Source organism: Macrotis lagotis, chromosome 8, assembly GCF_037893015.1.
Source record: "Macrotis lagotis isolate mMagLag1 chromosome 8, bilby.v1.9.chrom.fasta, whole genome shotgun sequence".
NCBI classification, from domain to species: domain Eukaryota; kingdom Metazoa; phylum Chordata; class Mammalia; order Peramelemorphia; family Peramelidae; genus Macrotis; species Macrotis lagotis.
In genome coordinates, this window is record NC_133665.1 from 12,269,144 (window position 1) to 12,286,192 (window position 17,049).

The 17,049-nt window shown below is 35.6% G+C and overlaps 1 protein-coding gene across 1 annotated transcript in view; it reads right to left on the reverse strand.

Moving 5' to 3' along the window:
- The window catches only part of LOC141495249 (glutamate receptor ionotropic, NMDA 2A-like), a 366,543-nt gene that overhangs the window by 43,164 nt on the left and 306,330 nt on the right, over nucleotides 1-17,049 (reverse strand). The window contains exon 2 of the mRNA XM_074196375.1: nucleotides 2,559-3,151. Within this exon, the coding sequence (XP_074052476.1) occupies nucleotides 2,559-3,151 (593 nt within the window). The remainder of the gene's footprint in view (nucleotides 1-2,558; nucleotides 3,152-17,049) is intronic.

Below are 17,049 nucleotides of genomic sequence, written 5' to 3' on the forward strand. Positions count from 1 at the left end.
CTGTAAGGAATAAATAAAATATTGCATGGAATTTAAAAACCATACAAATGTGAACAATGATTAGCATTCTCTCAGTCTAAAAGTTTATTCTTTGAAATATAAAGTCAAAGTTTCTTTTATATTTCTTTCAGATTTTGAAACATGCCTTCTATTCCTAACATACTGAACTCCAGTTAGATAAGTCTTTGTTCATTCTTTCTGTTTCTTTCATAACCTTATCAACTTTGATCATAATCTCTCCAGACTAAAGAGTATTAATTATCACAAAATTGCAGCATCCTTCAATCCTGACCTCAACTCCATCTCTCTGCCCTTTTTGTGACTTTTCCTAGACCTTACCCAGCTTGAAATAAACAGAGAGAAAACATGGTGGAGCATTCCAATCTTAACCAGACAGAACGAATAACCATCTTCAATCTTAGGGTGCAATGCACCACTACCACTGTGTAGCCCAAGAAAAAGGGTCACCTGGCTTCAATTCATTTGCATCTCTCTATTGCATTCCAGTTATCTCCAGACTGAGTGATATTTCAATAAATGCCAACTGAGTAGACTTAGTATTGGTGCAGAGAGATGGTTTAGAACACTTGATATATTGCTTCCATTGGGACTGAAATGCCACTTACAAAATTACTGCATTCAAAAGCAGAACCTCTGGAAATAATATAGCCAGATTTCATACCAGCAGGTATCTTTTAGAGAAGGAGCCAAGGGGTGGTAATTGTGGAGAAATCTGAATAGTGAGGCATTTATCACTCACTGATTCTCTCCCCCCCATAAAATTATATTTCCATTGCCTGCAAATTGACTAATGTTTCTATCAAAATTGCAAATTCCCAAATATTCCAGTGGTAGGGTAAGTCTCATTATCAGCAGAAAGAACTCATTAGTTCAACTTCTCTTTGGATCTGACTGGATGTAGAAACAGTACTTCCACATGGGTATCTGTGTCAGGCCTTAATTCATCTGAACATACTTACTGAGAATTTGGAAATGAATCAGAATATAGAAAATGACAACTGGAAACAAAACATTAAGGAGGTCATCATGAAAAGAAAGGGAAAAATCAGTGAAATTTTTTAAATATATGACTTCATTTTCAGCTTGTGATTTCAAGCATGAAGAAGCATAACTCACCCTTGCCAACTCTGATATTAAGTAAGTCCATTAGGCAATATCACTAAAGGTTTAAAATTCAACAAAAGTTTGAGGATGACTTTACGACATCTGTGCTCTCCAATTTACAATGATCGTGTTCTCTTAAACACAATGTGTCTGGATAAAAGGAATGAGAGGAATAACAAAATTTTCTTCTTTTAGTATGTCCGGTTTTAGCTCTTTAAACATTGTTCATTGACTGAGGTTCATGGGATCATAGAAAGTCATTGGCTCCAAGTCCCTATTTTAGAGATAAGGGAACTGAGACACAGAGAGGATGAGTCAAACAACTAGTATCGGAGGCAGGTTCCTGACTCTAACTACAGTCTAACTATAAATACTGGTTTATATCTATGAATATATTATAGCCATAGGAAAGGGGATGACTGGAATAAATATAGCCAGGTATGATTATACTATTGTACATTTTGAATCAGATCTATGATATAGTAAAAGGAAAAGCAACTATGTCAGAGGATCTGGGTTCAAATCTCACCATTGACAATGATCTGTATGACCTTAGACAAATCACTTAACTGTTTTAGGTCTCAGTTTCTTCATTTGAAAAATGAGGAGATTGGAATAAATCACCTCTAAACTTTCTAGATCTATGACTTTATGACCTGGGTTCAAGTTGAAGTTCCACTATTTATTACTTGGGTTATCTTAGGTAAGCCCTTTTTGCTTCAGTTTTCTTATTGGTATTATGGATCCAACAATCTTGCATAAGATTATGGGTATAGGATAAGGCAATGTGATATAACTAATTAAGTATTAAATTTGCAATCTGGAAAATTGAGATTCAGACTCTGCCTCTAGGCTAGCTATATGATGGTCAAATCACTTATCCTCTCTAAGATTGTTTCCATGATTATAAAATAGGAGCAATGACAGCAATAGACTCTTTCTCACAGGATTGCTGTAAGATTCAAATGATAGGATTGTCTAAAGTGTTTTGTAATCTTTTCAGTGGTTTACAATGATTATCAAATGAAATAATTTATATAAAATACACTGTCTTTTTAAGGGACTATACTAATATGAATCATATGGTCAGAAACAATATGACTAACTTCAAATTCAAGTTCTGTGTTCAAATCCTGCCTTTGACACATGGAAACTAGCAGTGGGACCTTGGGCAAGTCATTTGTCCCCTTTCTAGAACTAAAAGTTACAGATTTGTTACCATTCTGCAGTGGTTTAAGTAATTTGCTAACTGGAAATTAAAGCAAATCAAAACTGTATCTAAACTACTTCTTTCCCTAACTACTCTCTCCCTCTCTCTCTCTCACCTCCAAAAGTGAGTGCCAAAAGGTTTTTTACTCCTCAAAATCAACCTAAGATCTCCAAACTCATATTCCAATCAATCCATATGTCTAAATAAAAAGACATCATCTTACTTGTGTAGGGTATGCAGTGGGAGCTCAGGTTTCTCTATCTGTCCATAGCAGCTGGTCTTGGCTTCAGGAATGAATGAATACTTTTCCAGCATGGATGAGGCAGCAGTGGTGATAATTCCCAGCCCATCTCTTACTCTCTCCTCCAAACTATAGTCCCAGTCATCATAGGAGACTGAAATAAGGCCTGAAGGAAACTCTTTGGGGATGAGCTCTGTGTTGCCAGAAACCAGATTTGGAACAATCCAGAAGAAATCATAGCCTGTCAGGCCCAGGGAGCGGGCCTCACTCAGAATCAAAACGGCTTCATCCTTGGAGCAGTAAAGCAGAATGACAGAGGAGTGGATTTTCTTCAACTGAATTTGTGTCTTGGCATCCCCAAAGGAAGTATCTAGGGTTATCACATTCTGCATGTCCCAGCCAACAAAACTGTTATCTACCGTGGTCTTGATGAAGCTTATGAAGTCCCGGTAGCCAGGAAAGGTGGTAGTTACAACAGAGAAGACATGCCAGTCATAATCCTGCATGATTTTCATCATGATTGTAGCTTGCTGCTGGATGGAAGCTCCAAACTGGAAGAAGGTAGACATTGGATCCTATAATAGGGGAATAAAATGCCAAAATATAACATAAGACAAAATAGAAACCATTCCAAATAAAGAAACAAACAACTGGAAACAAGGTAGCTGTCTATTAATTGGGAAATGACTCATCCAATTGTGACATATGAATATAACAATTTATGTTTTGTTCTATCAGAAATGACAAATATCAGTAATTCAGAAAAAATATATAAAGAACTGTATGTGCTTTAAGTTGGAATCATGAAAACCTTGGCTCAAATTCCATTTGAGACACTTACTGGTTGCGTGATCTTGGGCAGGTCACCCAATCTCTCTTAGCCTCAGTTTCTTCAATTGCTAAATGCAGGTGAGGGTGAGGATGAGAATGAGTTTACAGTACTACCTATGCTCTACTACTGACAATGACCATTGTAGTTTCCAATAAGCAGTTTCTATTGAAAGGCAAAGGGAATCTTTGCTCCCATATGACTCTGACTCTAAAATCATATCTGTATCTTCTGCAACAGCAATTTCAAAACTTAAACAAAATACATTAACTTAGTTTTTAAATATATTATCTATATTTTAGTGCATTTTATTTTATAAAACAATTCCCAGTTGAATTTTAACTGGCTTAGGAGAGTTACCCATGTGGCCTATTCCATACTGAATTACTCCTGTCAGTGAATTCTCTAAATTTTCAAGATGTAGAGTGGGAGGGTGACTAGGTGGCACAGTGGATAGAGCACCAGCCCTGGAGTCAGGAGTACCTGAGTTCAAATGCGACCTCACACACTTAATAATTACCTAGCTGCATGGCCTTGGGCAAGCCACTTAACCCCATTGCCTTGCCAAAAAAAAAAGATGTAGAGTGGGGTAGATCTGCATTTATAGAGTATGTTTCATTGATTGAATCTCTGTATACCAATTAAAACCAAAAGATCATGACAAATTTTGAACTGGAGATACAAATATAATAAAAAAGAAACACCCCTTAACCTCAAGTAGCTTATATTCTAATGGCATGTATAAACAAACAAACAAATAAATGAATGAATGAATGAATGAATAAATAAATACAAGACATCTAGAAAATAAGTATAAAGTAATTTCAGAAAGTGAGGCACTAGCAGCTGAGGAAGCAGACAGGAAAAAACGTAGCAGGTAGGTGGCACTCTGAATGAAATTCACATTCACCCCAAAACTGACATTTCTCAAAGCAACATTGGGTAGATTCAAATGGCATAGGGCCATCTGTAGAGTGGGCTTAGGAAAACTGAGTTTTTCTCCTTATTCTCTCCCTAACCCAATTTTCCTCCAAAGTGGAAAACCTTCTCCCCCTTTTCCTCTCTTTCTTCTCATCACTAAGGTTCTTCTTGGATGTCCAGTTAGTACCTCCTACTCCACCTTCCATTTACTTCAAGTCCCTCCCAAAGGTGATAACAATCTCCTTTGTTAGTCAAAAGAAATAGTGCACATTCGACCATATTTTATATCTTCTCCCCTATTTTATATCTCTCATCAGTTATATACATGACTTCTGCCACTTTGATTCTTCACCAATTACACATAATATGGTCTTTTAATTTGTATGGGTGATCTCATTCCATTTCAACTTCTGCAGAAAATTGTTGTATCATTAGTTTTAATTTGTCCCCGACTGTTGGCTGCTTCCCTACCGCCTAAAAATGAGACTGTGATTTCCTATCCTTAAAAAAAGCTCATTTGACCCATTCTTTCTCACTAGCTACTATAATTCTCCTTCCTTTGGGGGCTAAACTTCTTGAGTTCATCTGCAATAGGTAAATCCATTCTTTCCTCTCAATCTCTTAACTCACTAGTCAAGCTTCTGACACCATTCAGCTGAAACTTTTCTCCAAAATTACTAAAATCTCTTAGGTACCACATTCAATGATCTTTTCTCATTCCTTATCTTTAATCTCCCTGCAGCCTCTGTCAATCATTTTTATCTCCAGGATAATTTCTTCCCTCCATATTTTCTGTTCTCTCTTGGTTCTCCTCCTACTTCTCTGACCAATCCACTTTTATCCTTTGTTGGATCTGGATCATCTCATATTCAGTAGTCATACTTGTCTTCCAGGGATCTATTCTTCATCCTTTTTTTCTTTTTTTCTCCCTTAATATTCTTTAATATGTTGATCTCTTCAACTTCCATGGTTTCAATGAACATATCTATGTAAATCCAGTTGTCCAGTCCTAATCTATGTGTTGATTTTTAATCTCTCATCTCCACTTGTTTATAATGTATCTCAAACTGGATTTCACAGAAACATATTAATCTCAACATATCTAAAACAAACTCATTTTCCTCACAATTCCTCCCTTCTACCTAACTTCCCTATTTTTCTTAAGGGTGCTACCAGTCCTCCTTCTGGTCACCATTTCCAATCTGTTGCCAAGGAATATCAATTTCATCTTTGTTGATATCTCTTGCATGTACTCATTTCTCTCTTCCTACCCTACTGAGGACCTTCATCACCTTATACCTGCACATTCATCTCCCTGTCTCCTGTCTCTCCCCATTCCAATCCAGCCTCCATTCAGCTATCACATTGACATTCCTAAAATACAGGTCTGACTTTATCACACCACATCCTCTCCCAATTCAATTAATCCCACTGACTTCCTATCCTCTCCCAAGAACAAAGACAAAATTGTTTGACTTTTAAAGCTCTTCATAACCTTGTCTTTTCTTAGCTTTCCAGTCTTTTTAAACTTACTCTCCTCCATAAACTTTGTGACCCTGTGACACTGGGCTTCTTGCTATTTAAACATGATACTCTATTTTCTGACTCAACATTTTCACTGTCTGTCTCCCAACCCTGGAACTCTCTCTCTTTCTTCAAATCCAGCTCTTGGCTTCCTTCAAATCCTTCAAATCCTTCAAGTCTCAGCTAAATTCCCATCTTTTGTGAGAAACCTTTCCCAGTAAATATATAATCCTTGTGCCTTTCCACTGAGACAGCCCCTCCAAAAATGTATTAGTTAGATAGATAGATAGCTATACATATATGTATCTTATTATACAGAGTCATTTCCCCATTAGATTGTGAACTCCTTGACAGCAGGGACTGCTTTTGATTTTTTTGCCTTTTTTTGCATTCCTAGGATTTAGCATATAGTATAGATGATGATGTTTGTCCTTGATTCTCTCTGTCTTTTGCTTTTTTAGATTTTTCAAGACAATGGGATTAAGTGGTTTGGCCAAGGCCACATGGCTAGGTAATTATTAAGTGTCTGAGGTCGGATTTGAACCCAGGTACTCCTGACTCCAAGGCCAGTGCTCTATCCACTGTGCCACCTAGCCACCCTTGTCCTTGATTCTCAAAGAACACCAAGACATTAGAGAAGTGATACTAAGGCATGCATGTGAATTAGATTTGAATGAGAGGGTACTATGCTAAGTCACCAAGCTTCACTTTCTCCTCTAGAACCATCTGGGTTCCAGATATAAATCGGGATGATTGGAGATAACCCCAGATGAGAAGAATCAGGGTTAAGTGACTTTCCCAAGGTCACACAAATAGTAAGTGTCAAGTGAATGAGGCCAGATTCAAACTCCTTCCTCCTGACTCCAAAGCAAGTGTTCTATGTATTGTACTGAGAAGCTGACCCATATAGTGTAGAAGGCACTTAATAAATGCTAATTGATTTTAATCTGGATATGTTCATTTTAAAAGACCAATATCCAGAATATGAATCAGGAGACTCAAAACAGCAGCCTATTTGTGCCATTGAAAAAAGCTAAGGCAACTTTATTTGGGAAGTCCAAGTTGGGCAGGATTCTTCTCTACTAGTTTAACTGTTTGACTAATTTGTGTGCTTTCTTTATATTGGAGATGGAATTTTGTTTAGTTAGTTTGTTTATTATAACATGGGGCAGCTAGGTGTTGCAGTGGATAGAGCACTGGTCCTGGAGTCAGGAGAACCTGAGTACAAATCCGGCCTCAGACACTTAATAATGGTCTAGTTGTGTGGCCTTGAGCAAGTCACTAAAAACCTCATTGCCTTAAATAAATAAAATTTAAAAATAAAAAACATATGATAACAAAAAGAGTGCCCCTAAGCAAAGTTCTGAAGTCTGTTCTTGGCACTTCCTACCTCCTCTCTCTTTTTATTTCTTTCTAATAAATTTCTTCTCCCAAGGTGTTTTCTGAGTCCCAAACCTGTCTCAGGAAACACTGCCAAGTGTTACCTCATGCTTAAACTGATTAAACGGCAAAAGACAGATAGATAGGTAGATAGATCTAGATATAAAGAGATAGATAAAATATAGATAAAATATCTAAATAGATATAGATATAACTAAATAAATATATATGGATCACATATAGACAGATTATCTATATATAGATAGATATATAGGTCCATATAGAGAGATCTATCTAGATATATACATCTATATAGATTTAATATAGATAGAAAATCTAGTTATAGAAACAGATATAGATAAAGTAGATTATATACATACATACACACACACACACACACACACACACACACACACACACATATATATATATATATATATATATATATATATATATATACATACAGAGAGAGAGAGTGAGAGAAAGCTTGCTCCTCACCTCCCTCACATTGCCCCTCATATTCAGTTACTTGCCATACTTTAGCATCCATTTCATCAATCTCCTCTCATTTTCATGGTCACCAGAATACTTTCAATCCTCCACACTCTTTCACTGAACAACTGCAATATGTGCCTGATAGTTCTGCCTGCCGTGTTTTTCTCCTCTAGTTCATCCTCCATGTGGCTGCCAAAGTAGAATTTTTTTCCCTCAAAGCCTGGGCCCACTATGTTACTTTTTGACTCAGAAATCTCCAGTAGTTTCCTATTGCTTTAGAATACAAAGTCCTTCACCACCTAACTCCAACCTGTCTTTTTTATGATAATTATATATTATTCTCTTTCATGCACTCTAGATTCCAGTTTCTAGCTTGGTCTACTTGCTGTTCTCCATATGGAATATTCCATCCATTTAGAAGTAGTCCTCCATTTTTTGAATATACTCACTCTCCTCTGGCCTTTACCTATTAAAATCCCTGACTCTCTTCAAAGCTCAATTGTTGGGCTCTTTTTATGTTTGTGTGTGTGTGTGTGTGTGTGTGTGTGTGTGTGTGTGTGTGTGTGTGTGTGTGTAAGGATAAATGCAAAACTATATGTGCAAATATATTTACTTAACATGTGTTTCTTCTAATAAAATGCAAGATCATTTTGACAGGATTATTTGTATATATGTGTGCGTGTATGTATGTATGTGTGTATCTCAGTAAACTAATGTAGTACTGAGCATTTAGTAAACCTTTTATAAAAATCAGAAGTTGTTAACTTTTCTGTGTGTCTTGGATCCCCTTTACTCATCTACAAAAATATATAGAAGAACCTTTCTCAAAATAAACTTTTAAAGTACATAAATAAAATACATAAAACTACAAAAGAAACCAATTTCATCAAAATGAAGTAAAAAATAAAAATAAAAAGCAGACTCCAAATCAAGAGTCCCTATTATAAATATTTATTCATTGTGTGAGTAGAACTCCTTACAGACACTTTTGGACTTGGAAAAGGAGATGTTGGAAGCGAAAATTGATCAATGTACAAAGTAATTAAGCAATAATAGTGGAATCACAGACTATGAACAGATTTAATAATCTGTACTGCTTGGAACCACTTCAGAGGATATTGCATATGCTTACCTATGAACTCTTAAGTATTAGCCTAGATAGAACTATATCTAAGCCATGTTTCCATATATTCACTGAGAGGGGGCATTTTATTTTATTTTGCTCCCCAGACTCAAAAAAGCTAAATTTGCTCATCTACTCATTCAGAAAGACTTCCAAAAATCACAGGCATTTATAGGCACAGTCTTCACAGAAAGCACATATACCCACTGGAAATTAGGGAAGACTCTACCCTGTTTCTCCAAAGATTTTTTTTCAAACCCCTGACAATAATTCCTGTGTCCACAAGCCATTGCTGCTGACTCATCTATAAAGTGTACAAACCTAACTGACTTTCTTTAAAGTGATAAAATTCTCAGTTTGGAGAGAAATTGTGTCTAACTTCCCTAGCTTCCTTGTAATCACAGTATATTGTTTTTATATACTTTGATATCCCAAACAGACACTACAAAGGAATGAAGGGTCCAAAAAGTACCCAAGGGAGTCATCACTGGAGAACCAGAAGAGAGGAGCTATTCATGAAGCATAAATGCAGAGCACTGGCATATTAGAACACTTGGTGTTAGATCTTTTCAGTATTTTGATGCATCGATGTGAGATGGCTGAGGACTGGTTTCACTCCAAGGGTTCATCATCCAATATATAGAATTACTCAGTCATTCCAGTCACAGAACATTCCTTCAATGGTATGTCATGATTGCAGGGTCAACCTCTCCTGTACTTATCTCCTCCTGAAATCGTTCATCCTTCACTTTCCCAATAATGCAGGCTGACCATTTGGCCAGCTGTGGGATTAGGCTTACTCAGTGACGTCTGCAATTCTCTTGCCTGCAGTAGGAGATTGAACAGATTTCAGACTCCCACTTCATTCTGAGGCAAAACACTTCCCTCCCTGCCCTTCCTGCCTTGCTGAAGAGAGAACAAGCTGTTTTAAATAAGAAGCCAGAGGACCGCCTCACAAACAGCAGGACGTGGGATCCTAGGGTCTCAATATGGGCTTTGGTGACCAGAAAAGGACAAAAAAGCCCTGGTGAGGACTGATTCCCACATCTTAGTTCTAATTCTCTCCTAGTTTATGTTTTTTAAATCATCTTTTTCTATGTTTAACAGACTTTATTTTTTAACATTTTAAAAAAATATTTCATCACATCCAATCTTATATTATGTTACCTGTTTACATTGCCTAACACCAACAAGTTGATAACATTATAAGTTCATAAAGGACCATCAGAAGTCATCAAATCAACCCCCTTTATTTTATAGATGAAGATATTGAAGCTCAGAGTTGTTTATTGATTTGCCTATGGTAACACAGCTAGTAAGTTTCTGCATTGGATTTTCCATACTCTGAGTCTGGGGTTCATGTCATCCAGTTCCTCTAATTCCCCTGTACTTACCTGCCTCTCAATAAAATAATGTAGGTAAAACCCTTTGAAAATGTGAAAATAACCTGGAAATACCAGTTCTAATCCCCTAAATGGTTCTGTACACCAGTTTTGGCATTCTATCCTACAGTATAAAAGCAGCCTTTCCCTCTCTGCTCATCTTGTGGAACTGTCATCTTTATCAGCTGCCATTATCTTCATCACCATTATGATGACAATGATTATCACAGCATCATTGATGTTGAAGTAGAAACAACCTCAGAGGAGTCCAATAATTTATTATTAGTGATGGTGTTATTAAGCTCCTTTAGAGCAGAACTATGTCTTATTCATCTTTTATGCCCCTCAGCACAAAGAGCAGTACATTGCATATAGCAGATGCTCAATAAATGTCTGGTGACGATGTTGAATTGATTAGCTACAGGAAACATTGATGCAGTTTAAAAAACCTATGGAAAGAGAGTTAGAATTTGAGTCCAGGATGCGTTTGAATCCTGCTTCTGACACTGGTGTAAATAAATGCCTATTGTGGAAGGGTATGACATTATATTAGTTGTTTAGGCTCAGTAAGCTCTGGTTTTCTCATCTGTAAAATTACAGTTAAACTGTGTGGCCTCAAAGGTACCCTTTAACATTTATGAATCTGAGAACAATAGCGATGAAAAGGAAGATGGGGCAATTAGCCACTCTCAATGTTCATAAAGATAAACTTTGTGAAATAGGACTCAACATAGTGTTTTGTTTAAATTGTAACTGCTCAGGTTGTCTGCTATTTTGAACAAAGTGGGCCCACTTCATAAGCTTTATCTCCTGCTTTATGGTTGGGAGTGAATAATTTAACTAAAAAGAAAACCAGACAGAGCTGACTCTCTAACGACGGAGTAAGACCCAAAGACAACTTTCTTCCTACTGTTGTTTTACCCTACCACACACAAGCTTTACCCACTCTTGAGGAAATCAAACTATACCCTTAGAGCATGGAAATCTCCTAAGCCAACTAAGTTCCCTAAAATGTTGTACATTTCAATGGTGGCCAGAAGAGGTTGTAGGGGCCCATTATCAATTAGGTGCTCTTCTTGAGGAAAGGGGAGTAGGAGTAGGAATAGGAGTATGAGTAGAGTTAGGAGTAGGAGTAGAGTAGTGGTAGGAGTAGGAGTAGGAATAGGAGTAGGAATAAGAGTAGGAATAGGAGTAGGAATAGGAGAGTAGGAGTAGGAAAAGAAGTAGGAGGAGTAGGAGAGTAGAAATAGGAGTCAGAGTAGGGATAGGAGTAGGCTAAAGGAGGAGTAGGAAGAGGAGAAGGAATATTTGATAGTCAATATTTTAACTTTAAAATTTGCACAGTGCTCTACAGATATTATCACATATAACTCTCACAACATTCATGTGAAATAGATGTAATTATTGTCTCAGTTTTACAGATGAAGAAACTGAAATTAGGAGGAACAGTGACTTGCCCAGGGTCACACAGTTAGCAAAAGTCTGAGACAGAATTCATCCTCAGGTCTTTCTAATTCCAAATCTAGCACTCTACTGATTATACTGTCAGGAGTAGTAGTAAAATAAAATAGCAATATAATCCTCCTTGATATTTCAGAATTAACTTGTTAAGCTTTTCTGGAAAGAATATTTGGAAATGAAAGAAACTTGTATTTAACTTTGTTATTTACTACTTGTATAATCTGGAGCAAATTGCTTGACCATTTTTGATTACTTGGTCTCCATTTTCTAATCTATAACATTAAAAGGACTAGACTCTAAGATCCTTTTGAGGTTTAGAATAAGAAATATATGACCTGTTCAAAGTGTACTTTTACCTCATTTCTATCCTTACAAATCTGTAAAATAGGTAGAGCAGATATGGCATTACATACTCCTTCCATTTCACAGATGAAAAAATTAAGTTTTAGAAGACTTTTTCCCAAACGGAAGAACACAATATCACACAATATTTTACCCCAAAGAAAGAAAAAATATTCCCAACTAAATCAAAAATACAAAAGGAAATAAAATCAAACCATTTTTGTTATTACCTTGTTAAATTAGGTATATATTGTTTATATACACATATATAAGTGTATATATGTATGTATGCATGCACATGTATTTATATACATATACAAGTACAAATATATATACTTCTTTAAAAACAATATAATAAAAGTTCATAGTTTTTATATAAACCTCTTGTTCTTAGAACATTAAAATGTTTGTATTTGATGATAATCATTTAGTTCAAAATTTAAAAGAATATTTAACTTTGAAAAAAACAAAAACTAAACTTCTTGGAATTTGATGGAACTCTGTAATTCTTATAATCCTAGGGCTATTTCTCAAGTTTTCCTCCTGTCTCTCCCTGATCAATGAGAAAAAATAACCAGGCTAACAGAAAACTAAACCTGCTCTAAGAAATAGAATATAAGCCAAAGATTTTATTTCTCCTACTGCTGCTGCAGCTATAGCTTCTACTCGTCAGTATTTATAGTATTTTGCCTTTCTTCTTTCATGTGTCCAGTTATCAGGGCATAACACATGGCTCTGTGTGTATTGTATGTGTGTGTAAATGTCTGTGGCATATATATAATATATATGTTCATGTCTATATGTATATATGTGTATCTATAATACATGCCTACATATACAAATACATGTATATATATGAAATATTTGCATATATGTATTTTTGTGTGTATATTTAAATGTTAATTGTCAACACTGATGGGAAAGGAGAAGACATCAAACCCTGATTAATCATAGACTCTGGATCAATAGCATTTATAGATGTAAATAAACTGAGTTTTTTCCATGTAAACTCTTATCAGGACAATAAAAGCATTTGTCAATTGTTAATTAAAATTGCCTGCATTCTCCTGATAATAGAAGAGTCCCCAGAACCTAGGGAAACTGTCTAATTGGATCCACATAAAAGAAACAAACAAAAAAAAAAAAAAAACTCAGTCACTTGGTATGACAGCTAGCACCCTCAGATCTACCTACTTTCAACAATAAGCAGGTCAGTTCCAATGCCCACCCACACCTCATGCCATTCTACTCCTGATACCTGTTCTGGAGTAAACATTGGTAAGTCACAATTTCGCTGATACTCCAGCCACTCTTAAATTATAGATGGGTTTTGAGGAGGCAGAGAAAAGATGGTAGAAAGAAGTAAGTATTTTTGTTCTCCCAACACATCCCTCTAAACAAATTTTAAAATGAATGTCAAGCCAAATTCAAAAGGGGGAAAACCAACAAAAAGTCACAATATCTCTTGCCACTTCAGGGCATCTTAGGAAGAAAGGTTTACAGATGCTAGGGCAGGGACTGACTGGGAATGTAGTTCAGCAGAAATGTCACTAGCTGCAGGTCTTGGTTCTTGGCAGCAGCAATAACTACGGCACTTGGAGTGCCCAGCTCATAGGAATAGTAAAGGAACTTAATTAGAAAAAAATTCCAAGAGACCCCTCTGCTATCACTGGGTACAGTATCAATGCCATTTGGCGATTCCATTAGCTATTACCCAGGTCCAGGTCACAGAGGCAAAAAATATTAATAATAAAATAAAATAAAAAAGAGCAGTTGAAGTCATAAAGGAGCTGGAACCCTACCTGGGCAAGGACCAGAGGGAAGACAAAGAGGACAGTGATCAGAACTCTCCTTAGATCAAGCTGCCTTGAAAGCAGCAAAAACTTATAAGACTCCAGACTTAACTATAAAAGTAAGATGTTATAATCAGATCAGATAACTTTTCACACCTAGAGATGAACAGATCTCAAATCTAATATAAAGTCTAAAGTAAAGAAATAGGCCAGAAAATAATGAGTAAGCAATTTAAAAAGTTCATAAACAGTTTCTATGGTGAAATGAAAGTTCAAGACACAAACCCAGAAGAAGAAAATGATTTGAAAACATATACAAGTAAAGTCCCAAAGAAAAATTGCACATTGGATACAAGTCCAACAAAAATTCCTAGAAGAATTTTTAAAAGATAACTTTCTTAAAAAGAGCAAAAAATATTTTGAAAGAAAAAATAGTAGAGGAAAAATTGGAGAAGAAAATAAGAAAAATGCAAGAAAACTATGATTTGAGACTTATCAGTATGGTAAAAAATGGCAACAAAAGTACTAAAGAAAATAAATCCCTAAACATAAAAATTGGCCCAGTGGTAGAAAGAAAAATACAACATCTAACTGAAGAAAATAGCTCTTTAAAAGTGAAAACTGACCAGTTACAAAAGAAGTACAATATCTCAATGAAGAAAATAACTCATTACAAGTAGGTGGTCAGGCAGAAGATAATGACTCCATGAGACATCAAGATGCAATAAAACAAAGTCAAAAGATTGGAAAAGAGAAGAAAATGTGAAATATCTCATCAGAAAAATCACTGACCTGGAAAATAGATTGAGAAGAAATAATTTATAAGTTATTGAACTATCTGAAAATCATGATCAAGCAAAGAACCTAAACATAACATTTCAAAAAATTATAAAGAAAAACTTCCTAGATATCTTAGAAACTAGAAACAAAGTAAAAGAATTCACAGTTCATATCCTGAAAAAGATACAAAAATAAAATTCCCAACGATACAAGTCAAATTCTAGAGTTTTCAATCAGAAAGAATTCAATTATCATAGAGCAACAGGTAGAATCATACAAGATTTATCAATTACCAGTAAAAAGAGAAGAAAATGATATTCCTAAAATCAGATTTACTACAACCAAGAATGCTTTACTCAGGAAAACTTAGTATAATCCTCCAGGACATTAAAGAAATAAAGGACTTTTTAGCATTCCTGATGAAAAGAAGAGAGCTGGGGGGGGGGGTGACTAGTGGTACAGTGTATAGAGCACTGGCCCTGGAGTCAGGAGTACCTGAGTTCAAATCAGGCCACAGACACTTACATAATTACCTAACTGTGTGGCCGTGGGCAAATCACTTAACACCACTGCCTTGCAAAAACTTTAAAAAAAGAGCTGAATAGAACATTTTACATTGAAACATGAGACTCAAGTGAAGCATAAAAAGGTAAATTCACTTGATAAATCATAAGATCTTAACAAGGCAAAATTGTTTACAGACCTGTACACAAAGATGATACCTTTAATGCTATGAATTTTTATTATCAAAGCAATTAGAAAGAGTCTACTTAGAGGGCATACTATTAAGTTTAGGTAATTTTAAATGAAAATAAAGGAAAGGTAAGAAAAACGGAACATATGGGAGAAAGGGGAAGGAGGAAAAGAATGGGGAAAATTATTTCTATTAAAAAACACATGCAGGAAAAAGTTTTTACAATGGAGAAAAAATTGGAGGGGGCAGACAGTGATTGAACCTCAATCCCATCTAAAGTAGCTAATAATGGAAAGAATAAAGACACATACATATATACATACAAATAAATTTACACAAAAACATTCAGCTGGGTTTATAAATTCATCTCACCCAAAGGAAAATTTCTTCTTTAAAAGAAATAAGGTTATGATATCCGAGGGCAGGTAGGTGGTGGAGTGGAGAGAGAGTACTCAGACTGAAGTAAAGAAAATATGTTCAAATAAAACGTCAGTCACTAAATAGTTTATGACCAAGAAAGAGATGGAATTTATGACCAAGGAAGAGATAGAGAACATCATTAAAAACAAACTACTAAATTTTGATTACATTAAATTAAAAAGCTTTTGCACAAACAAAACCACTGTAACCAAGACCAAAAGAAATGTAGTAAATTGAGAAACAAATTTTGCAACTAGTATTTCTGACAAAGGATTCATTTCTAAAATATATAGAGAACTGAGTCAAATTTATAAAAAATAAAACAAGTCATTTCCCAATTGAGAAATGGTCATAGGATATGCAGAGGCAATCAACAGATGAGGAAATCAAAGCAATCCATAGTCATATAAAAAACTGCTCTAAATCATTACTTATTAGAGAAATGCAAATTAAAGTATCTTTGAGTTACCACCTCATACCTCTCAAATTGGCCATTTTGACCAGAAAAAACAATGATCAATGTTGGAAGGGATGTGGGAAATCTGGGACACTAATACACTGTTGGTGGAGCTGTGAACTCGTCCAACCTTTCTGGAGAGCAATTTGGAATTATGACCAAAGGGCAGCAAAAATGTACATATCCTTTGATACAGCAATACCACTAATGGGTTTATACACTGAAGAGATTATGAAAAAGGGGACAAAATCACATACAAAAATATTCATAGCATCCCTATTGTGGTGTCAAAGAATTAGAAATTAAGTGAATATCCTTCAATTGGGGAATGGCTTAACAAACTGTGGTATATGTATGCCATGGAACACTATTGTTCTATTAGAAGTAAGAAGGGATGGGAATTCAGGGAAGCAAGGAAGAACTTGCATGAGCTGATGCTGAACTGCTGAGCAAGATCAGCAGAACCAGAACAACATTGTACACCCTAACAGCAACATGGGGGTGATGATCAACCTTGATGGACTTACTCAATCCATCAGTGCAATAATCAGGGACAATTTGGGGTTATCTGTGATGAAGAATACCATCTGTATCCAAAGGAAGAACTGTGGAGTTTGAACAAAGACCAAAAAGACTATTACCTTCAATTTGAAAAAAAAAAATTATCTTATTATGTAATTTTGCTATCTCTTATACTTTATTTTTCTTTCTTAAGGATATGATTTCTCTCTCATCACATTCAACTTAGATCAATGTATACCATAGAAACAATGTAAAGACTAACAGACTGCCTTCTGTGGGAGGTGGGGGAAGGGAAGCAAAAATAGGGGAAAAAATTGTAAAACAAAATAAATAAAATATTTCGTTAAAAA